Consider the following 24,736-nt stretch of genomic DNA (forward strand, 5'->3'; position numbering starts at 1 on the left):
AATATGAGACAGTTTGGCTATGTCTCACATGTTTCATACTCCTTTGTTCATCACATTCTTTTCTCTGTGCTTGAGTTTGGATGATATTTTTTCTTGGCTTGGCTGCGAGTCAGTGAATTCTGTCTTCCTCTGCTCTGTTCTGCTCTTAGAGTCTTCTGACAAGTTCTTAATTTCAGGTATTGATTTTTCTGTTCCAGGAAGTCCACTTGGCTTTTTCTTTAAATGTTGAAAATTGCATCATTTCATCCATTTTGTTCATCTCTGCATCTAGGTCAAGTCCTTGCCTCACAGTGTCTGGGTAATCTTGAGTCTACCTGACTGTCTTTCTCTTGACTGTCACATTATTTTGCTTCTTTGGATGTTTCTTCATATGTTTATTTTATATCTCACATTTTATGTAAAAGAACAGTGCATTTATTTCAGATGATAAGGATTGTTTTTTATTGTGTAAGACAGATAGGGTGAGGTATTGGCTGCCTCAGTTCAAATCAGAGATTGAATAGATTCCTCCAGCTGCTGAGAGCGGTGGGACATTGACCCTACCCTCAGCCCCTTCATTTCTTTCTGGAGTGCCCTGTCACTAAGCAGATGTACTCTCAGATGTCCTGGATATGTATTTGGAGCTTTTCTAGATGCCAGTCTGTCATCCCAGCCCCTGCAGACATCTAAGGCACCATAGTTTTGGTTTCCTTTAGTGAATTCAGTCCTCACTTATACCCACAGTCTGCAAATGCCCTCATGCAGGAAGATGCCAGTGATCTCAGCTCTTCTGGGAAGTGCTCGTCCGTATCTGGATTCATCGAGTCCCCCTGTTGCTTCCAGACCTTTCTTGTGTTAGTCCAGTTTTTGAAGGAAAAGCAATGACTTGCTCCTATCTGGTATCTTTCTTTAGTAAAATAGAAGTGAAAGTCAGGAGTTTATCTTTGCAAAAAGAAAAGGCAGATAATTTTCAAAGTGCTTATTTGTATAAGCATAGTGATGTTTTGAATAGTTTTATCTGTGTTGCATACTAATAGTTATATTTTTTCTTCTGATAAGAGTCTGTTTATCAAAATATACTCTAGGCCAGGGTCAACAAACTGTGGGCCACAGATCAAATGCAGCTCAGTTCCTTTTCTGTACGCCTTGTGAGCTAAGACTGGTTTTTACATTTTTAAAATGAACAGATACACATCAGTCAGTCAGTCAAAGGAGAAAAATGTCTTGTGGCCCATGAAAATTGTATGAGATCCAAATTTCAGTATTCAGAAATCTCAGTTAGATTGTTAGACACTCAGTCGCTAAGTCAGGTCACTCTTTGTGACCCCATGAACTGTAGCCCACCAGGCTCCTCTGTCCATGGGATTTCCCAGGAAAGAATACTGGAGTGGGTTGCCATTTTCTCCTCCAGGGGATCTTCCTGACCCAGGGATCGAACCCGTGTCTCTTGCGTCTCCTGCACTGACAGGCAGGTTCTTTACCACTAGCACCACGACCACCTAATCCATTACTGTGTTGTCTGTGACTGCTTTCATGTTAGCAGATGATGAGCAGTTGTAACAGAGATCTTACGGCCCACAAAACATAAAATATTTGCCATCTGGCCCTTTTTAAAAAAAAATTTTTTTTTGCTTATTCATGTCTCAGACCATATAGACTCAGGAATTTTTCACTTCTCATTTCTAAGGGAAATTGAACAAATGATTGAAACCCTCCTATTCCATATGTTCTTTGAATTTTGACTTATTTAAATAGTAGCATTTTAGAGTTAGAAGGAACTTCAGAGATAATCTCCTTCAACCTTTTATTTTGCAAACAGAGAAACAGATTTAGAGTTAGTGAAGTTATATAAAATTATGGCTGATTTTTGTTTTGTTAGAAAATAGACTTAGTATTAAATGGATATAGAAACTAATGATATGTAACGTGGAACAACTTGCAAAATTTCTTTGTTCTTGTTGCAGAAGTATTTGGTTTTATTGAACTGGTAGCTATTAAGAGAATTTTTTCTTTGGAATCTTTAAAGTAAATATTTTAAAATAAATATTTAAAGCATGTTAATAACCTTTGCCTTTCATTACCACCCATAATTCTTCCAAATCTCATGGGTATGAGGTTCTTTTTGTAAGAAGACTAAAAATCTTACAGTACCAATTCCAGACATTCTTCATTAAGCTCCTATTGATTTAAGATTTAAAGTCCTAAATCATCAAAAATTCCATGGTGAAATGTTAATGTGTAAGGCTTTTTTTCTAGAGTTTTTCTTTTGTCTATCCATCCTTAGATACCATGAAAAGTTTAAACTTAGTTCTGAAATGCAGTCATATAGTAGGATGTTGTATTACTAATAAATAGCATTTTTATTTTCTAAGTTGAACACAGATTTCCTATCTATAATTTTTGGCTTTTTAATAGGTTTTTTGGACAACCGTCTACTTCTAAAACAAGCCACATCAACAAAAAACACAATAAAATCAATTTGTGGGGATTTGGGGAAAGCATCAGATGATGTGTATATTCAGAATTGATGGGTCCAGATTTATTAAAATTGTTATAACTAATTAGATGCTAAGTGCATAAAAATATTTTAGGAATACATATAAAGTCATTTGAACTTTAAGGAAGTCCATTATACAAAACAGACAAAAGTGTTGGTGTATGCTTTGGAAAATTTAAGTCCGTGATAAATAGGCTTCAGGAAATCCATCTTAATTTGGAGATATATATATGTAGACACACACACACACATATATATGTATATATATATATTCTGTTTCTCTGATGATTGGTTTTTGAATGAGCCTTGATGCTTTTCTAAATTGTATATAAGGGGTTAATCTTTTAATATTTACTTATTTCTTTTGATCAAATAACTGATTCCACTTACATAAACTTGAATATAAAGGAAAGTTGATTTTCTAAACCACACATGAGAAATACTCACTACTTTTCATCACCTTGTTTATTCGTTTAGTATTTCTTGAACATCCGTGATGTGTCAGAGACTGATGTAGGTGCTAAGAGGGGAAATGTTGAAATAGATGGTTTTTGCCCACAGTCAAGTAGATTGTGTGAGCAGGTCTGTCTATCCACGGGTAGAGCTTGATACTGTTACTCTCTTTCTCTTGTTTTTTGTAGCATTCTGTGGTGGGGAAATCCCATGTGCGTACGTGATTTCCATTGCACGAAAATTGGAGGAAAATAATTGCATGGATAATTCCTTAAAGGGCATTTCTGGCTAGATATCCTTTAAATGTACTGGCATATCGATGAGTCCATCCTTGACACTCCCCTTATTTTATTCCAAGACTGGTTGATAGCTGTAGCTCTGAAATTCTTTTCTCCCTGGCCTCTCCTTCCTCCCATTTTCTCTTAAAGTAGTTTGAGTACTTTATCTCAGACACTTTTCCGAGCAAAGATGTCGAAGTAGTGAGCAAGAACGGTGTGGCCTCTGAACTCTTGAAGCTGACTTCTTGGTGCAAGTGCAGCACTAAATAGATAACTCTAACATAATTGCAGTTGTAGGTTACGTGATGAGACACAAGTGTAAGATGAAATGAAAGTCCATATTAGGGAAACTAGCCCCGTCTGGGACCTTTCTGAGTGAGTGACACTTACACTGGGGCCTCAGAGATGAGTAAGAGTTAGCTAGCAAGAGATGTGGGATAAAATTCCAGGAAGACTTCATGAGAGCCCTAAGGAGCCTAGCAGATTCAAACAGCTGAAAGAATAGTCCTTGTGGCTGGAATGTGATGAACAAGTTGGAAAAGGATGCAAAATGAGGCAAGTCAGATCTTGGTAGAGAATCTTTTAAACCGGGTCAGTGCTTTTGGTCTTTATGGAAAAGAACTGAGAACATATTGATAGAGTTTGTAGTGGGAGAATTATCTATTCATTTTTTTTTTTTAAGTTGACCGAGTTCTTATATGAGACATGGATTTGCATGAAGTTTTAGGCAAGTTTTTTTTGATTTTATGACGTTTTTACACTGGTCCAGGCAGGAAGTAGTGGTAACTTAGATTATTAGCTTATCATCAGTAGAGCTGATGTAGACAGATTTAAGAACTATTTATGATATCTAATAAGATTTTGTGGTTAGTTTAAAGTATGAAGCTGAAGCGTGAAGTCTTCATATGTTTGTTCATGTGTATTTTGTTGACATTTTAGTATCTTGAATTCAAACATTTCAAAATCAAACTTACTTTTTCCTTTTGCGAACTAATTCTTCCCTTTGATTTCTCTGTTTTGTGAATGACATTCCTGGCTCCAAGTGACCTAGCCTTACAGTCTTTGTTTTGGTCGCACTGCGTTAGTTACCAGATGTTAAGGACCTGACCTGTGCGGCACCTAGGGTCTCCTCCTCCTCCTTCCCATCGCCTCTTCCTCTTCGTCGTTTGTCTTTGTTATAGCAGTAGCATCCTGTTGGGTCTTTCAGCTGTGATTTCCATTCAGTCTCAGAGTTCCTTGAGGACAAGAACTGTCTTTTTCATCTTGTTTTTAGTACCTGGCAGTATGCACTTCAACAAGGTAGACATGAAAAATATTAAATGAGGTGAAAATAAAACATGCTCCTTGATTCTTATTTCTTCCACTATAATTCTTATTCTTTGCCACATTTTTTCCCTCAAAGTCACTAAGGGACTTTCTTTTGCTTAAAGGGTGATTTGATCTTAGGGCTGCGAGGTGATGAAATCCTGGGTGCCGTGTATGAGGGGTGTGTGAGTTGGGGTTTTCTTAGAGTGAGTTAGTAAAAATGGACTTCTGAGCTGTATTGCATGGTAGTCCCTACTACTACAAAGAGTTGGGGTTTTCTTAGAGTGAGTTAGTAAAAATGGACTCCTGAGCTGTATTGCATGGTAGTCCCCACTACTACTACTAAATTTTCTGGGAAGGAAACATAACATATTTATTAGCTGCCCTGCTGTGGAATAAAGTGTTAACAATTTCATTTAATGCCTTTTTACATTTTTTAATTTTAGAAAATATTTTCAAAGTATAACATATATTTCTTAGCTATCCAGTATTGTGCTGTCTTGTCAATAGCTCTGTTGTATGTTAGTATCTTGTATGTACACCTAGAGTATATGTCGTTTTATAATTCTGGGCGTACCTGTTTTTAATAGCTTTATATATTCTAAACATGAACTTCCATCATTCTTATATTCCATTTTTTTTAAAATTTTTAGGAATAAGAAAATTTTAAATAAGAAGAAGTTGAAAAGAAAACAGAAGAGCAAATCAAAAGTGAAGACTAGAAGCAAGGTAAAACTGTTAGTAATTTATAAGGAATAAGGACTTTTTCATACAATAATTTGAATAAAAATACAAAAGCTAGAAAGGTAAAAGGTACAAACTACTATGTATAAAATAGATAAGCTATAAGGATATATAATACAACACAGGGAATACAGCCAATATTTTATAACTGTAAATGGAATATAATGTTTAAAAATTGTGAATCACTATGTTGTTCACCTGAAACTTATATAATGTTGTACATCAACTACTTCAATAAAAGCAATAAGATATGAGTATAATCATTTCTGTGCACTAAAGTAATATTTAAAGCCCCTTATCATTTGATCACACTGTTTAATTGTATCTTTTTGGCGTTTTTGACCGGAGACCTGCAAGTTATTATTTGGAAACTGAAAATTGTTTACTATTTATTCCTGTTATCTTTGGTCAGTCCTTTGGGGGAGAATATCTGTTTCTCTTCTGTTTTTCATTCTGACTGCATGTACTAGAAACCGACTGAAATTGGCTTGTGAGTTGGGACTTGGTTTCAAGTTTGTCGTATACGTATGCATACATTATGAATTAGAGAGTATATTGGTGCGTGTGTATTGTTCTGAACTTCTTTTGACTGTTGGTGGCTGTACAAAAGCAAAGGTAATAGAGAATATTTGAACTTGGTGGTACCTTAAGAGATCAAGGATCCGTTTTCCTACTTAATGCAGATTTCTTCTTTATAAAATCCACCTAGTTTTTTCTTAAACATTTCACTTTCTATAAAAGAGTCTCTTTTCTAATGGACAGGAGGAAGAGAGAAATCCTAACTATGATTTCTGAGGAGCTCTACTTTTGGTTATAGAAACAGTTACTTAGCTTGGGTTGTATTGCATATTTAAGTTCTATAGACAGTTGTTTCCTGCCCTTTTTAATGAGTGTTCTTGCTCCTGTAGCTGAAAGAAATCTGCTTTGAAGTAGTAAACCAAAAATAAAAGAATAGGGGATGGAATTGATCCTTTGGACCCAGGGATTATAATAATATCATCGAATCTTCTTGCTTCTGTTTTGCTCTGAGTGTGGGTTTATTGCCTGTGGCTAAGGACTAAGGCTGCTGGCCGCTCCAACTTTATTTCCTTTAGGCAAAAGGCAATTTCTTCTATTAGTTGTGGCAGAAAATCTCGGATAGGGTTTTTAATTGACCTGCATTATTCACTTTGATCTTGAAAATGGGATACTTTGGTTAGATTCTGAGTTACTTTTGTAACCTTGTAATGGATGGTGGGTGAGCACCCTGATGAACAGCCTATGTAGAATGTGGTTGTCCTAAGGAAACTGTTACTGTGTGCGCAGATAAATAATATATGTTCAAGGTATCACATCTTACTACTTGTGTTTTGGGAACAGAAGAGGGAAGTGAAAGTGAAGTCGCTCAGTCGTGTCCAACTCTTTGCGACCTCATGGACTGTAGCCCACCAGGCTTCTCCATCCATGGGGTTTTCCAGCTGGAGTGCATTGCCATTTCCTCAAGTGGAGAGTATTCTTACTATCTTGATTTATGGAAACCTTTAACGAATATTTATACATAGTCATTCAGATTTACAATCTCTACCCCTTTTCCACTTTTTGGTGCTATGTGCAGAGTCTGAATATGGGAATATTGAAAATCTTTTAAAGTCCTTTTTAAGGTTTCATTTGTTGATTTTCCTAAAAGTGGTGGCATGTGATATCTAGGAAGAGATAAAAGTCAAAGTCTTTCTTCTCTTTCAATTCTGTCTCTAACTAGCTTTGTTTCCTTAATAATTTATCTTTTTTCTGTTGGCCTTTAGGTTTTCTATCTACTTTTTAGGAGCAGCTTGTGATAAGAATGATATTAAAAAAAACTTCATTCAGTTACTCCTTAACTTTAATTACTGACTCTCTGCAGACCTTGTGCTGGGTATTTGGGATGCAAAGATGAGTAGGAAGCATTTCCTGTTAATGATGAGTGTATAAAGTGGTGGTGGTAGTCTCTGTCCTTTGTTACTATTTCTCAACTATTTTTTCATCCACCTTCTTTCTGTAAAAATTACTTTTTAAGTGCTATTTAGCTATACTACTTCATCTTCTTTATTGCTCTCATTGGCCCCTCCATTTCTCCATTAGCTATCTCCTTCATTTACTTTCCTTCTTATCTGGTATAGATACCATAGTATTTTTAGAAAAACTCTTGCTTAATCTACTGTATTCTTTATAGGTGCTATAACAAACTTTATATTTTATATTTGGTTTAAAACAGCACAAATTATCTTACAGTTCTGGAAGTCTAAAGTCTCAAGTGGATGGTCTCACTAGGCTACCATCAAAGTGTCAGCAAGACTGTGCTCTTCCTGGAGGCTCTAGGAGAGAATTCCTTCCCTTGCCTTTTCCAGCTTCTAGAGCCTGCATTCCTTGGGTTCTGCTTCCTTCCATCTTCACAGCCAGTAGTTGTTGGTTGAGTCTCTCATGCTACACTACTCTTACCCTTTCTTGTGGTTATATTTCTTTCTCCAAATGTCTTGCCACCCTCTCCCATTTATATAAACTGTTGGGATTATATTGGCTTCCCTGTGGCTCAACTGGTAAAGAATATGCCTGCGATGTGGGAAACCTGGGTTTGATCCTTGGGTTGGGAAGATCCCCTGGAGAAGGGAAAGGTTACCCACTCCAGTATTCTGGCCTGGAGAATTCCATGGACTCTATGGTCCATGGGGTTGCAGAGAGTCGGACACAACTGAGCAACTTTCACTTGGGATTACATTGGGCCTACCTCAATAATCCATAATAACTCCCCCCATCTCAGAATTCTTAAACACATCTGCAGGCTCCCTTTTACCATCTAAGGTGATGTACTCACAGGATCTGGGGATTAGTGGGGAGATGTTTTTGGAGGCCATTATTCTGACTGCCACATCTTCCTTTTCCTCATTTGTACATTTGTTGGATTTGTCTGACAAAACTCAGTCCTGGAGCTTCCCTCGTGCTCAGTGGTAAAGCATCTGCCTGCCAGTGCAGGAGACACGGGTTTAATGCCTGGTCCAGGGAGACCTCTCCTGCTGGGGAGCGGCTAAAGCCGTGTGCCGTAACTACTGAGCCCGTGCTCTCCAGTCGGGGGGCTTCAGCTACGGAGCCCACGGGCCACACCGCTAAAGCCATGTGCCTCGAGCCCACGCTCTGCAGCCGGAGAAACCTCCGCAGTGAGAAGCCCGTGCGCCACGGCTGGAGTAGGCCCCGCTCACCACGGCAAAGACCCCGCGCACGGCCCCCGAGAAAGCTCGGGCCTGCGCATGTGCAGCCGTCTTTCCCTGCGGGTGAGCGCCTCCTGCTCGAGGGAGCTGAACGAGAGTTTATTGACAGCAGTACCCTCATGATTGCCAGCATCAAGTGAGCAGTCCACAGCCAGGTTATTTTCTTATATTTTCTGGTCAAATAGTTCTTCCATTTTTCCTGTATCTTTTTCAGTCCTTTGCCATTCGCCTCCAACTTGTGATAAATTCTGCTCTCCAGCAAATGACTTCACTTTCTTATAAAAGAAGTCAAATCCATGACACAGGAAACTTCCTCAAATTCCTGCTATCAAATATATTTATCTTAGATCAGGTTCCTTAATGGCAGAACCTGAAACTGTGAGTTTTGAAAAATACAATCACGGTTTAGAAACTTTCCATTATCCCTAAGGCTTTCCTTTTCCTCTGCTGCGTTCCATACCCCCCACTCGCCCCCGCAACCCCCAGTTACAGCCGTGAATCTATGCAACTGCAGATACACTTTCTGTCATTGTAGATTAGTTTTCATTTTTTAGAATTTCATGTAAATGTGGTCATACTGGGTACACTCTTGTATCTGGCTTCTTTCGTTGTGTTGATGTTTTTGTATATATTAATAGTCTTTCCTTTTTTCTTTTTTTTCTGATTAGTATCCCATTGTTTGTATATATCCCGATTTGTTAATTCACTCACTTGTTGATGGGCATTTTGGTGTTGTTTCCAGTTTCCAACCACTGCAAATAAAACCACTATGAGCATTTGTGTACTTTTGTGTGGGTACACGTTTTTGTTTTGGGGGGGAGGGTAAATACTTAGGTTTGAGATGATTAAGGTAATGATTACTTTGATTTCGAGAGGACTCATAAGACTCAGAAGCAGTTTACAAGATTTATTACAGCAAGGAGTACAGAGTAAGCAGGAGGAAAAATAAATGTATTGGTGGTTAGGGAGTAACGACGTAGGCCTCCTGATCTTTCCTTGTTGAGCACACAGGCCATGCTTTTTCTCTGGCAGTTAAACACAGCAGTATATGTGGAATGTTTCTGTCCAGGGAAGCTCACTTGAGTCTTAGGATCTGAGACTTTTGTGGGGGTCTGGTCACATAGGTATATCCTGATATGCAGCCAGCTGCAGCAGGTGAGACAGGTTCACATTGTCAGTCCTGATATTTCTGCAAAGCGGTTGGACCAGCTAGTGGGTAAGGTCTGTTGTTGTAGGAGTATGTAACAGAATCATCAATACCTAACATAAAGAAAGCTCTCTAAAGACTCCATTCCCAGGTGTTGGCCATGGGACAGTGATGATTCCCTTGGAGAAATATAGAGAATAAACAGTGTTAACTCAGTGTTAACACTTCCTCACAGGTGGCTTAATAGGTGGGTGTTTAGCTTTTTGAGAAACTGAAAACTGTTTTCCAAAGTGACTATTCCATTTTCTGTTCCACCAATAGTGTGTGAGAAGTTTAATGGCTTTATATATTGGCAAACACATGATCTTGTTAGTCTTTAAAATTTGTCATTGTTTTCTTTAATACATTGATTTTATTCTTTTTTGTAAAAGAAAGGGGCATTTGGAATCATAGCTGAAAAGAATGATTTTAAATCTGTTAAAATGATTTCCTATGAAATAATTATGGTCAAAGTTTATATGCTAGGGGAAAAAATGCTCCTGAAAAGATACCACTGTCTTTCACCCTTTAAGAGTTCCACAAAATTTTAGTCATTCTGATATAGGGGTATCTCACTGGTGTTTTACCTTGCTTTTCTCTCATGACTAATGATGTGTGAACATTATCATCATCATCATATGATAAGCCTTTCACCAGTTATGTCTTTTTATTGTGAAATGTCTATTCAACTCTTGCCTTCCCTTTTTATAATTGTCTTCTTCTTATTGAATTCTCAGGGTACTTTATATATTTTAGATCAGAGTCCTTTGTCAACTGTGTTGCAAATAATTTCTCCTGTTCTGTGGTTTGCCTTTTTTGTTTTTGTAGAGTACTTTATAAGAGCAAAAGTTTTATAAATTTAAAGAATTGATTTTTCTTTTATGATTCGTGTGTTTTGTGTTCTAGGTCTTTGTCTGTAGATTTTCTTCTAGAGATTGTATAGTTTTAACTATTGCATGTAGGTCTGTGATCCATTTCTAGTTAATTTTTGTATACAGTGTGAGATGAAAGCTGATGTTCATTTTTTCACATGTTGGTATTCAGTTGATCCAGCATCACTTCTTGAAAAGAATCCTTTTTCCTTTGAATTATCCTGGCATCTTTGTAAAAAATCAGATGACTATGTTTGTGTAAGCCTACTTCTGGAATTTATTTTGTTTAATTGATCTATATTTATACTAATACCATATGTCTTCAATACAGTAGTTTTGAAATAGATCAGATGTTTTAACTGTGGTCTTTTTTAAAAAATTGCTTTAGTTAATTTAGGTTCTTTATATTTCTATGTAAATTTTAGAATCAGCTTGTCAATTTCCATTCTTAAAAAGCCTCTGGAATTCTTGTTGGAATTGCATTGAATCTGTAGGTTTGAGGGCAAGAATTGCCATTTTAATGATAATGGAATCTTCTCATTGATAAATACAGTTTCTCTTACCACTTAAGTTTTTAATTTCTCTCAGTGATGTTATTTTGGTTTTCAGTGGCCAGGACTTTTGCATACTTTAATTATTTTGTATCTTTGATGTTATTGTAAATGCTGTTATTTACAAATGTGTTTTTTAAAAATTTGAGATGATTACGATATGAATGCAATTGTTAGGAAATAGTACAGAGATCCTATGTACCCTTTACCCATTTTATCCCATTGGTAAGGTGTTGCATAACTCTAGTATTATAAATATCACTACCAGGAAATTAATATTGATACAACCTATGGATCTTATTTAGATTTCACCAGTTTTATATGCACTCATTTGTTTGTGTGTATTTAGTTTTATCAGTTTTATCATATGTGGGTCTTTGTGACCATTACAGTGAAGATGTAGAACAGTTCAATTGTAAGGATCTATTGTGCTACTTTTATGTAAACAAATACATTTCCAAATTTCACCCTCTCCCTAGCCTCTGCAAACCACAAGTCTGTTCTCCATTTCTATAATTTGTCATTTCAAAAATGTTACATAAATCTATTCATGCAGTATGTAACCTTTGGAATTGGCTTTTTTTCCACTGAGCATAATTTTCTTGAGCTTCATCCAAGTTGTTGGTATATATCAGTAATAGTTTGCACCTTTTTATTGCTGAGTAAGTGTTCCATGGCATGAATATACTGCATTTTGTTTAACCCTTCACTCATTAAAGGACATCTGAGTTGTTTCCAGTTTTGTCTTGAATAAAGCTTCTATGAACGTTCATGTGCTGGTGTTTGTATGAACATAAGTTTTCATTTCTCTGGTATAAATGCCTAAGAGTGCAATTGCTGGATAATAATGTAAGTACATGTTTAATTTTCTAAAAAACTGTACTTTTTTCCTAGTCTCTGTGTCATTTTATACTATCAGCAATGCATGAGCAATCTAGATTTTCCACCTCTTCACCTGTTTGTGTTAATGTCACTATTTTTTATTCCAGCCTTTCTGATAGGTGTGTACTACTTCTCATTTTATTTTTTTAATTTGTATTTCCCTAATGGCTCATGATATTGAACTTCTTTTCTTGTGCTTCTTTGCCTCTGTATATCTTCTTCCATGACGTGTCTGTTCATGTATTTTGCCCATTTTCTAGTTGGGTTGCTTGCTTGCTTGTTTTTCACTTGTTGAATTTTGAGAATTCTTTATGTATGCTGGATGCTAGTCATTTGGGCTTCCCTGGTGGCTCAGATGGTAAAGAATCTGCCTGGAGACCTGACTTTGATCCCTGGGTTGGGAAGATCCCCTGGAGGGAGGGCGTGGCAACCCACTCCAGTATTCTTGCCTGGAGAATCCCCATGGACTGAGGAGCGTGGCGGGCTACAGTCTGTGGGGTCACAAAGAGTCAGACATGACTGAGTGACTAAGCACCGCACAGCACAGTCATTTGTCAGATATGTGGTTTGCAAAATATTTTCTCCCAGTCTTTAACTTTACTGATACTATTTTTTAAATGACATATTTTAACTGTTTACTCCTAGGATATAGATACATTACTCATTTTTATATATTTAGACTTTGCTAAATCCACACATTATTGCAAATGACTGTTTTTTTCTTTTCTGCACACTTAAGATTCTTTTTTATGTCTCTTACAAATAAAAGCATTTGATTTCTGGGAGATAATTTTCTTTGTAACTATACCTTTTATTTCTTTTTTTTTTTTTTTTTGACGGATTGCAGAGGATAGCAGATCTAGCACAATGTTGGGTATAATTGCTGAGAGTCGGTATCTTGGCCTTGCTTACAGCCTTAGGGTGAAGGCATTCAGTCTTTTACTATGTTAGCTGTGGGTATTTCATAGGTACCTTCAACTCGAGTTTTGGAATTCTCTTCTGTCCTTAATATACTTAGGCTTTTTGTCATGAATGGGTATTTGATTTTTGTCAAATGTGTTTTCCATGTTTATTTATAGGGTGTTATTTTTTTTCCTCTTATTTTTTTTGTCAGTGTGGATTTTGGATTGCTTTTCCAATGTTGTACATCCTTGTTTTTGAGTTGAATGTGATATATTATCTTTTTAAGAGTATATTGTTGGATTTGAATTGCTAATATTCATTTGTTTTTAATATCTGTGAAAGACATAGTTACATGTTATGTATCAGTTAACTTTAGTACACTTATTTAACAAGGAGTACTCAGTTTTTTCCAAATTATAATACTTATGGAAGAAAAGTAGTATTTTGAGACTCAGGTGTTCTTGGTACTAAAAATGTCTCATTTTATTTTCCTTGGATACTTCCTAGCCATACTCTAATTGTCCAAATTTTCCTTTGTATACTATCTTAAGCTAGTTCTGTATATTTATAATGTAAATATTGATCTCAAAAATGTGGTTGGAGTCTGATGAATAAAATGCGGGGCCAAAATAGACCTGGGATATTTAGTTTTAACAATTGAATTACCAAGGATGTGATTTGCAGTACTTGTTAAGACAGATATTAGATTGGTGCAAAAGTAATTTCAGTTTTGGACCCTGGATTTTAAATCATAACTAGGCTCAAACACATCTTTTTAATCTAAGTAGGAACACATTTTTGCCAATGAGAAACAAGTTTGTATATTCCTGTAGCATACAAATCTGTGTTTGGGATTCAGTGAACTCTTGTAAAGCATTTTCTGTGTACTGCTGGTTATGGAAGCATTTTCCCTGAGAAAAATTGTTGAGATGCTTGAAAAAGTGGTAGTCAGTTGGTGAAAGTTCAGATGAATATGACAACTGAGGCGAAACTTCATAGCCCAGTTCGTTCAACTTTTGAAGCATTGGTTGTGTGATATCCAGTCAAGTGTTGTCACGAAGAGTTAGCCCCTTTCTGTTCACCAGTGCTGGCTGCAGGCATTGCAGTTTTCGGTGCATCTCATCAGTTTGCTGGGCATATTTCTTAGATGTAGTGGCTTTGCTGGGATTCAGAGAGCTGTAGTGAATCAGGCGGGCAGCAGACCACCAGACAGTGACCATGAATTTTTTTGGTGCAGGTTTGGCTTTGGCAAGTGTTTTGGAGCTTCTTCGTGGTCCAGGCACTGAGCTGGTTGTCACATAAAATCTGCTGTTCAGTGCATTTTGATCAAGAAATGGTTCATGTTGTGTAGAATGAGAGAAGATGACACTTCAAAATGACGATTTTTTTTTTATTTGCGGTCAGCTCACGAGGCTCCCACTTATTGAGCTTTGTCACCTTTCCGGTTTGCTTCAAATGCAGAATGGACCATAGAATAGTCAACGTTGAGTTCTTGGGCAACTTTTTGTGTAGTTAGTTGTAAGAAGATCAGCTTCTGTAATCCTCTCAGTTGGTCATGGTCAGCTTTTGATGGCCAGTCACTGGGCTTCTCATCTTCAAGGCTCTAGTCTCCTTTGCAAAACTTCTTGACCCACCACTGTGCTGCAGTTCATTCATTAGCAGCTTCTGGGCCAGATATGTTGTTGATGTTGCAAATTGTCTCTGCTGCTTTATGACCCATTTGGAACTCAAATAAGAATATCACTTGAATTCGCTTTTTGTGTAACATCATCTCCATAGTCTAAAATACATAAAATAAGCAGCAAGTGTGACAAAGTTCAACAATGCAAAACCAAAATTACTTTTGCACCAACCTTGTAGCTAAGAGAGAGAGCTTTCAGGAAGCATGTGCCCATAATCCATAGTTTTCTCAGCATCACCATTATCTGAATGAGAATGAAATTGGAATCAACTAAAACTAAGGGTTTTTTTTTTAAGTTCTAATTTCTGTTTAAAGCCCTTTACCTACTTTTGAAAGAAATCAAAATGTAATTCAACATATGTAGTAGGTCATTGAGACTCTGCAGTATATATGGGGCCCCTTAGAAAAGCAACAAATGGAGTATCCTTTGAAACTTTGGCAGTTAAGCTTTGTGGGCTCAAAGGGTATTCCTGATAAGTTCTTTACTGGCTCCTTTCTGTCCCTTGCCAGATTGGTTATTGATTTGTTACTTAGAAAGTAGTGAAGTGTAGTAAAAAGTGCTATAAGCTTAGTGAGTAGATTTAGATTATCTTTGTCACCTGTGTGACTTTTGTACATCATCTAGCCTAATGTTTAATTTTTCATTTAAAAAATGAGTAGTGATGATGATGGAAAGGAATATGGAATTGAAATATTATGTCCTGTATTTCAGTCGGAGAACTTGGAGAATACGGTAATCATACCAGATATCAAACTACATAGCAATCCTTCTGCATTTAATATTTATTGCAATGTACGCCATTGCGTTCTGGAATGGCAGAAAAAGGAAACATCGTTGGCAGCGGCTTCTAAGAACTCTGTGCAGAGCGGAGAATCAGATAGTGATGAAGAGGAGGAATCCAAAGAGCCCCCTATCAAGCTTCCAAAGGTAAGGCACTTAGGCTCCACTTAGATGAATAAACCTACAGGAGTTGGGCTATAATACATATGTTTGCATTGCTAAAACACCTTGCTTTTAATAAAATTTCACACTGAAAATAACAGGGTAAAAATAGGTTTAGGCTGGATCAGGAAAACCTTAGGCAACCTTTTCATTGGAGAGCTAACCAAGTCAATCATTGATGCCTCAGTGGGGAGTCCTCAGAAAGCCAAGCGGGGAGCTGGGTGGCTTGGAGTTTGTTACGGGGGCTGTTAAACATGTACAGAGGCAAGAGGGGCAGTGGCGGCCTTCAGGCGCTGAGCCAGGGGCTGCTGTTAAGGTGGGCACAGGGGAAGTGCGGATCGCCACAAGCTAAGAGCCGTGGAGGGCTCGGGGCCCAGCCCTCCCTCTGGGCACAGGTATACACTTTAGTTATTCTTGACACAGAGCTGGAGGAGCTGAGCTGAGAGCTTTCGCGTTTTCTGTCTAAGGTTATAAGTGTAGTCTTGCTATCCTGGCTACCTTTGACTAGGGGAAAAATACATATGAATCGAGCTGCATTGTTCTGATATCACTCCCATATTTACCAGAGGCATATAATCCAGTTGGTGTCATAGCAACATGTATTGTAGTGGAACAAACTGTTCTTAAGGTATTCTGTTCTATTTAAGCATTGAGTTTGTTTTAAGATTGTAATGTTATTTTATGTATATATAAATTTTTTTCTGTATTGTATGTGTAGTGAATATTTCTAACAAAGAACGGATGAAAATATAGGCATATTTTAAAATGGTACCTTTATCATAAATTATTTATGCATATTGCTCTTTTCTAAGTATAGACATTTAAAAATGATTTCCTTTATCATAAATGATTCATGTATATTTTCTTTTTACTAAATGGATACCTTAAGACTGTGCCTTAAAGACTTGTTCATATGCCTAGAAAAGATACCATGTAAATACTTTTTTTTTATATTACTCAGACATAGAAGCCAGATAGAGGCCATGTTCCTGATCTATTTTCATTTTCCTTGGTGGCTCTTTGCAAGTTCACCCCCATCCTTAATCATTACCGCCAGGTTCTTCTCCCCTTATTGTCAGCAGTTGACTTGCCTCCTATTTCATAGGGTAGTAGAAATTTTGTGAAGTCCCTTAACATCTTAATCAGTCACCTTCAAGTGTCCTTGTTTGCTCTTGGGGTCCTTTTCCCCTTAGTCCTTTTCTCTCCAGTGTCCTTAACTGTACCTTCTCTACTGCCTGTCTTCAGCTTAAAACAGACTCATCTTTTCCGTGTAAGTTTCTCCAGGTAGACAGCATAGTCCATAATACTGGTTTCTTATGCTTAATTAGGGGAGGCTGAGGAAAGCTACATTGTTAAGTCAGGATATGGGCTTGTACTTTTGGTATAAGATTTCCACTCTGTGTGTGGGTGAGTCTCACTGTACTGTAACAGTCATTCAGCTTAGGTTCAACGTTCAGTTCAATTCAGTTCAGTTGCTCAGTCGTATCCGACTCTTTGTGACCTATGAACTGCAGCACGCCAGGCCTCCCTGTCCATCACCAACTCCCAGAGTCCACCCAAACCCATGTCCATTGAGTCGGTGATGCCATCCAACCATCTCATCCTCTGTCGTCCCTTTCTCCTCCCGCCTTCAATCTTTCCCAGCATCAGGGTCTTTTCAAAAGAGTCAGCTCTTCACATCAGGTGGCCAAAGTATTGGAGTTTCAGCTTCAGCATCAGTCCTTCCAGTGAACACCCAGGGCTGATCTCCTTTAGGATCTCCTTTGGACTGGTTGGATCTCCTTGCAGTCCAAGGGACTCTCAAGAGTCTTCTCCAACACCACAGTTCAAAAGCATCAATTCTTCGGCGCTCAGCTTTCTTTATAGACCAACTCTTATATCCATACATGGCCACTGGAAAAACATAGCCTTGACAGGTTCAACACTGAGGAGGAGAATAAAGACCCAGAGAAGCCTTTCACACAGGTGTGTAAACATCAGATAATAAACTGTATTTAACTTAAAAGATACTGCACAATCAAGAACTGCTGATTCTTAGGCTATTTTAAAATTTTATGATGAATCAGTATTAAGGAAATAAAATATCAGGCATTCTTAAGACAGTGTCTTTTTTTTTAGCATGATTAACAGAGTCAAAAAATGCAGAATCTAAAAGAGAGCTTCCAATGAAAAGAAGAAAAGCAAATAACCCAAGTGATTAGTCCTGAGTTTTCCATCAAGTTCTGGCCTGTCAGGAAATGAGGTATAATGATGAACATGGGCAGTAGAGTCAAACTTCTTGAGTTCAAACACTTGCCATTACAAATGCTGGCTGTGTGATGCAAGTTATTTAACCTCTCTGTGGCTCAGTTTTGTCATCTCTGAAATGGGGATAATGTCTTCCTCATAGGGTAGTAGTAAGAATTCAAAGAGTTAGTAAATGCACGCATGTTCAATAAATGCTAGCTGTTGTTATAAAGTGCAAACAGGAAAATGTGTAGGTCCAAATAAATTTCAGTTAGTTTTCAGGGAACTCTTCAGTTACTAAGAAATACTTTATGTCCATGGAAATGAGACAGTCAGATCAGAGAGGAAGGAGCAGTAGAATGCTTTTGTTGCAGAGTTAGTGTTGTGGGTGGGGGCAGGACTGGCAATGAAGCTTTTCAGGTCTTTGGCAGCAGTTTGCAGGACACAGAAGAGATGAGGCTTTGGGGTTTGAGATGATGGGAGCGTGAGGGCAGGTGTGAAATGTTGACTTTTTCTATTCCTTTTGACCATTTCTGTGCCTCTTTTCCAGACACTCTTTCATGTCACTTCTTTCCTTTCCTTTGTTGTTCCTCTCTTGCTTCTCCGAAATGTGTGGTTGTCATTTTCCTTTTTCTTGCTGGAGTTCTACTTCTCTCTTGCTCCTTTTTTCTCTTACATAATGAAGACAGTTTTTTATTTGTTGTTGAGGTTATCATTTTGATACAATTCTGTTTTCCCTCCTTGACTTTTAAAAGTTAGTTAAATTGATTTTGATTTCTTTTTGAGCTTTTTCAAATGTTTTCTGTAAGTCTTAGAATTGACTCTAGGACTTTTTAATAGAAGATAGAATTTCTAATGGCAAAGAATTTATTAGTATTAAATCTAAATGTGATATATCTAAACATTCATGTTATTGGTAGTGAAATAATAATGCCACCTTTGGAAATACATGATTTGAGGAGAGCAAAATTAAAACCTCAAAAGACTTTTTTTTGGCCAAATATATTTTTTGCCTCACTTTTCTCAACAGTGACATTGACTTGGCTATACTAGTTAATTATTTGGGTTTTGTGTTCCTTCAAGTATAGTAGAGAGCTTTCAGGATTTAATTGTTTGAAAGCAACAGTAATGATAACATTCAGTAAATTTACAAAAGACTATTTTCTGCAGAGGAGTTGGAAGACCGTGTGTTTGGTGGTTAGTTATGATTTGTCATAGAAAGTACTGAAAGCTTAGTGTGTTATCTTATTACAATGAACTGTTTAGCAGTCAAGCTTATTAATAATCTATTTTTCTGTTTATAAAGGCAGTGTGTAATCAGTGTAGATAATTTGAAAAAGATGGGGAACATATTTATAAAGAGGAAGAGAACGTTTTAAAGGCTGGAAGTTATTTCTAAAATCCTTATAACTAAAATATACCCATTATAAACATTTTTAGATATACACATTAAAATATATTTATTTCTGTACAAGTGAAATCATCTTGTATTTGCAGTACTATATTTTTTCTCCCTATACTCTTCTTCCTGTTACTGAGGGAGGAGGATATACAGTGTGTTATCAGTGACTGTAAGACAGACTTCAAAGTAACAGAGTGCAGTTTCAGAGTTCGTACGTGAAGTAAAATGCTCTCAGCCAAACCTCAGCAAAAAGTCTTAATTTACAACATATTTTGTTCCTCTGCTCAATGATTCAAAGTTAAATATGATTGGAAAACTTGAGTTTGATTTTTTATTTTGTTATATATTGAATGTATATCACAGTTCTGGAAATGAATTAGTTTTCTTCCTTGTTAAAAAAAATTATACATTGAACTAAGATATAGGTGATAAGTGAGAATTTACAGTGGTTCATCTGGACAGATGGATAATTCCTTGTTCTGATCATTGACTAAGGTTTGAGGAGTATTTTTCTCTAAACCCATCTCGTGCGCTGTTCCTAGGCCCCCCCCCAAGTTACTTGTTGTCATGCATTTGTTATTACACCTTAACCTTATCAGAGAGACAACTCGGGAAGCTGTTCAGTAAGGAGCCTTACTATTTTTGGCAAGGTTCAATACTTTCTCTGTTACTACAGGAATCTACTTATTCAAAGAAACCCTAGCCAAGAATGTCATCCGTGCAGAATTCTTTGAATTATGAAAATTTGTGATTGGTAGTAGTAAGCAGTCTTAAAGACCGACAGGATAGTCTCCTACTGGACTGAGAATAGAGCCCTAGTTTGTGTCCTTGGGCTTCCCTGGTAGCTCAGCTGGTAAAGAATCCGCCCGCAATTCAGGAGATCCTGGTTCCATTCCTTGATTGGGAGGATCCGCTGGAGAAGGGATCGCCACCTGCTCCAGTATTCTTGGGCTTCACTGGTGGCTCAGCTGGTAAAGCATCTGCCTGCAATGTGGGAGACTTGGGTTCGATCCCTGTGTTGGGAAGATCCCTTGGAGAAGGGAACAGCTACCTACTCCAGTATTCTTGCCTGGAGAATTCCATGAACTGTATATAGTCCATGGGGTTGCAAAGAGCTGGACAGACTGAGCAACTTTCACTTTTACTTTTGTATACTTAGGAGATCTTTGACTTCAGATTTGCTTCCTGTAAACAGAAATCTTGGATAGTTTGTTTTTATTTTCCAGACTATTTCCAGAAGGTAAACTATATGAAATGGAATGTTTTCATTTCCATTTAATCAGTTGAAACTCTGTACAGGCAGTTCCATAATCTCAACTATGATTAAGTATTCCAGGATTTTAGACAACTGCAGCTGACTTGCCTGCAACTGACTTAACCCTTGCCTGGACAATACATTTATGAGTTGCAGTGGTTTTTAGTGCACAACTGAGAGAGTAAATAGCTGAGATAAATATTTGTTGTCTGCTTATCTTGTGCAGGCACTGGGCTAATCATGGGAGAAGTTAGTTAAGATATACTCTGTGTCTACAAAGAGATTGAAGTTTTAGTTTGGAAAATGGAAAAAAAATAGTCAATTATAACATAATAAATGCTCTAATAGAGGTTGGGCTGGATAAACAATATATATAAAATGCATTTACCCTGTTAGACTATAAACTTTTATTAGAGAATAGGGTCTAATATATCTCATATCTCATGTCTCCTGTAATGAGTTGCATGAAATAAGTACTTAAAATTATTTATGTCATATATGAATTAATGTATAAATCTCAGCAGAGAGTATCTTTTATGTTTCATTCAGTGGAATTAATTCTTTGATGCATTTCTACTAATTAATCTAGTTTTAACTTTTTCTGTTACTTACTTATTTCTCCAAATAATTTAACACTTCCTGAGAAGATCTTACACATCTTCTTCTCAAAATGTTGGCATTGACTGAGAAATTGAATTCATTGTCTATTGTTCTGTCAGCCTTCTGAGGTTATCTCTTTATACCAGTTCATCATATTTGCTCTCTTTTGTTGCAAATTTATCTTATGCTAGATCCTGAGTTACAAATATATTTTTAATTTTTATTTATTTTAAAAATTTATTTACTTTTAATTGGAAGATGAGTTACATTTTTCTTGGTCCTCATGAGGAATGATAAGATAATTAAAAGTAAAAATAGCCATGATATTTTAGATAGGTAGTTTTTGATTCTTTTGTGGTAAATCCTATAAGAATAAGGGACACCATCTACAAATAAGAATTGGCTGATTTTACCATTATAGGAAATCCTAAGAAACTTTGGTTCCTTTTTTTTAATATTTTCACAGTATAGTGCTATATTGACTTTTTTTTTTTCTGGCCATAAGTAAAATTAACATAACATAAAATAGAATGCCAATTTTTACTTGAGTACAGCCAAATGAACTTTGCTTATTATTAGTTAATTTTTTCCTGAGTGAATGCAATCTAGTAAACTGGTTTACTGTTAAACCATTTTCATGATGTTTTATTATGGCTTCATTATACTAAAACTACTTTTTAAGTAGAGCCACTATTTTTTAACCTTCTGTGTAACCAGATAATTTTCTAAATCTTGAAATTAAACACAATGGGTTTTATTCTTTTTTTATGTGAATATTTTGTCTTGCCTTTAAAATATTATACCATTAATAATTTGAAAGTAAACTGTACTGATTATACTGCCTGAGAAGTGTTATTAGCTCACATGTTATAAAGTATAATTTTTTTTTTTATCTTAACTAGATCATTGAGGTTGGACTTTGTGAAGTTTTTGAGTTGATCAAGGAGACACGATTTTCTCATCCATCCTTGTGCCTCAGGAGTCTCCAAGCCCTGCTTAACGTGCTCCAGGGTCAGCAACCGGAAGGCCTTCAGTCGGAGCCACCGGAGGTCCTAGGTAAGAGCTTAGGCACGTTGAGTGAAGCCTTTAGGTGTAAAGAGCTTCTCTTAGGAAGCATATACCGACCACGACCTGTAATTCAGTCTCTGTTGATGGTGCTGAAACAGCAAGGGTATAAATTTTAAGTTACTTTGCTGTGTTCCACTGGAGTTATAGTTCATGCACGGACATTTCCTGATTATTATGGTGATGGGAAATAGAAATTCTTAGAACCCAGAAATAATCCTCAAACCTTATTGTCACCATGAACTTAAATCATTCTTACTAAATCTTTGGGCAAAATAGCTGACGTTGATTTCATCTAACTTTACGTGTTATTTTGGAGAGTCAAAGGAGTAGGAAAAGAGGAAACAAATAGCAACACAGCACAGTTAGTTTCTAAACAAAAATAGATTTGTATTTATTATGTTGAAGGTAAAGCTTTTAAATTAGTAGCAACATCCATTAAGTAAAAATATTTGCTTTTTGTAAAGTTCATTTAAGTTTTATGAATGCCTGCATTTCATTTGCCAGTGACCTAGACTCAAAAATACTCTTGTAAGCAAGGCGGGGACTTTTTAAGGAAGAGGAAGAGATGGAAGCTTAATTCTGAAGGCTAATTGCTTTCCTAACTCTGGGCCTTCAAAGAGTCTTAGGTCAGTTCTGCTCAGTTGCATCCAACTCTTTGCAACCCGATGGACTTAAGCATGCCAGGCTTCCTTGTCCATCACCAACTTCCAGAGCCTACTCAAACTCATGTCCATCCTTTCGGTGATGCCATCCAACCATCTCATTCTCTGTCATCCCCTTCTCCCACCTTCAGTCTTTCCCAGCATCAGGTCTGATTATGATTTGTTTTCATTTTCCTACTAACAGTTTTAAATGCTGCTGTATCGTCTTTGGTCTCTCTTCTATCCTTCCAATGCTTATTTCTGATCTCTTCACTGCTTTGACTTATTTTTCTATTCAGGCCTTTACCATCACTTCATGTTTTTTATTTTGTTTAATTAGCTCCAAAGTGTGAGTAGTAATTTGGTTCTTTAAAGTAAAATTTGTATAGAAATCTCTCTCTGTTTTTTCTTTTGATTTAATATTCTAATCACATTAGTTACACTTTTTCCATAGTGGTCTTTTTCATGTTGCTCATGAAAATATATGTATATATGCATCTCTCGTATTGTTAGGATAGCTTGATGATTATTATATGTCAGACTTCCCTTTGCAGATGGATTTGATTTACAAATTGTTCAGTTTTTAAAAAATCCTTCCCTTATATCAATCTTTCTGTTCAATTTAAGATTAGACTATATGTTCTCAATTATTCACTTAAATGTAATAGCCTCTTCTATGTTCTGTGCTAAGAGCATATAATATAGGGGCCATCAATATAAACATTGTTGCTGTTATTATGGAATTTAGCCTCAGACAGTTGGACACATGTAAGCAGGAATTCTGAGAATTGATAACAGACTTCGCAGAAGATGTGACATTTGAGCTTTGAAGGGTGAGTGAGAAAGAGTTAACTAAGTTTCTCGGCAGGTAGGGGACCGTGTGGTAAGGTTTTGAGGTAGGAAGGGGAATGGCTGGAAAAAGACTGTGAGCAGAGAGTGGAGAGTGAGAGGATAGGGAGGCGGGGAGTAGGCCATGTGGAGTTTGATAGGCTGTGTCCAAGGAGGACGGTTCTATTTCTAGGAGGAATTGAACATCCCTGTCAACTTACGTTTGAAAAATTCTTTATAGTCTTACATTTTTTTCTTCAACTTGATCTAACTGTTTTTTGTTGCCAGGGATGTTCTTTGTCTTTGTCAATGCCTAGAATAGTTCCTGATGTACAGGGAGAACGCAGGAAATATTGGCTGAATAATTGTTAAGATAAATGGGCAGAAGGATAATGAGGGAGGGATGCACAAAGGAAAAAGGTAGATGAAAGGATAGAGGAAAAGAAGGACAATTGGAGAGAGAGACAGAGTGAAGGGTAGATGAAAGAAGGGAAAAGACTGAAGGATATAGAAGAGAAGTAGGGAGTGAGAAAGGAAAGAAGAGGAGAAATTAACAAAGGAGAGAATAGATTTGAAAGAAAAAACAGATTTTTTTGGTTTAGAATTTCTCTTAGAATATCAGGGTTCAAAAGTAAATGATAGGAGCTAATTTATGAATACTTATAGTAGTCCAGTTAAGAAGAGATGGTGATAGATATCATGGGTTGGGGAGATGCTGATGAGATGCAAAAAGGTGGAGGAATTAATTAAGAAGTAAGATTGATAGGACTTAATTAATTAGGGATTAGATGCAGAAGATGGGGACTAGGAGAGGAAGCCTCAGTTTCTGTGAGCTAGGAAATAAAACTCAGATGGCCTTTCAGTTGGCAGAAAATTCCAGCATATCGGTTCTCTCTCTTGCTTTCTTCCTTCCCTCCCCTTTCCTCCTTTTTCCATCTTTCTCAAATTTTCTGTCTCTTTTTCTATCTCTCTTTTTTTGTTGTTCTTTCTCTGTGTCTCCGATTATGCACTGCTGTTGTATTAACAATTAAGCCAATTTTATATGAAAGCAAATTTGTGCATGTGTTCTGTGTATTCTCTTCTTGTTTTGCAAATAAATACATAGTTTTTGGGGCACATAACACTTTAAGAAACCTGTATTTTCTTAATCTAAAAGGTAAAAATAAATGCATTGAGTAGTCTGTTACTCCTTAATAGGCTACTTCTTGAATATTGTGAATGCCT

General features: G+C 36.8%; 1 protein-coding gene across 11 annotated transcripts in view; it reads left to right on the forward strand.

Annotated features, from left to right (window-relative positions):
• The window catches only part of MYCBP2 (MYC binding protein 2), a 264,029-nt gene that overhangs the window by 28,705 nt on the left and 210,588 nt on the right, over positions 1-24,736 (forward strand). For all 11 annotated transcript variants that reach the window (XR_011489071.1, XM_070471540.1, XM_070471542.1 and 8 more), the window contains exons 2-4: positions 5,166-5,241; positions 15,262-15,477; positions 21,878-22,031. Coding sequence is in view for 10 of the 11 variants with exons in the window: in XM_070471540.1 (XP_070327641.1) it covers positions 5,166-5,241; positions 15,262-15,477; positions 21,878-22,031 (446 nt within the window). In the remaining variant the exon portion in view is untranslated. The remainder of the gene's footprint in view (positions 1-5,165; positions 5,242-15,261; positions 15,478-21,877; positions 22,032-24,736) is intronic.

The sequence above is a fragment of the Odocoileus virginianus genome, chromosome 8 (genome assembly GCF_023699985.2).
Source record: "Odocoileus virginianus isolate 20LAN1187 ecotype Illinois chromosome 8, Ovbor_1.2, whole genome shotgun sequence".
Classification (NCBI taxonomy): Eukaryota; Metazoa; Chordata; class Mammalia; order Artiodactyla; family Cervidae; genus Odocoileus; species Odocoileus virginianus.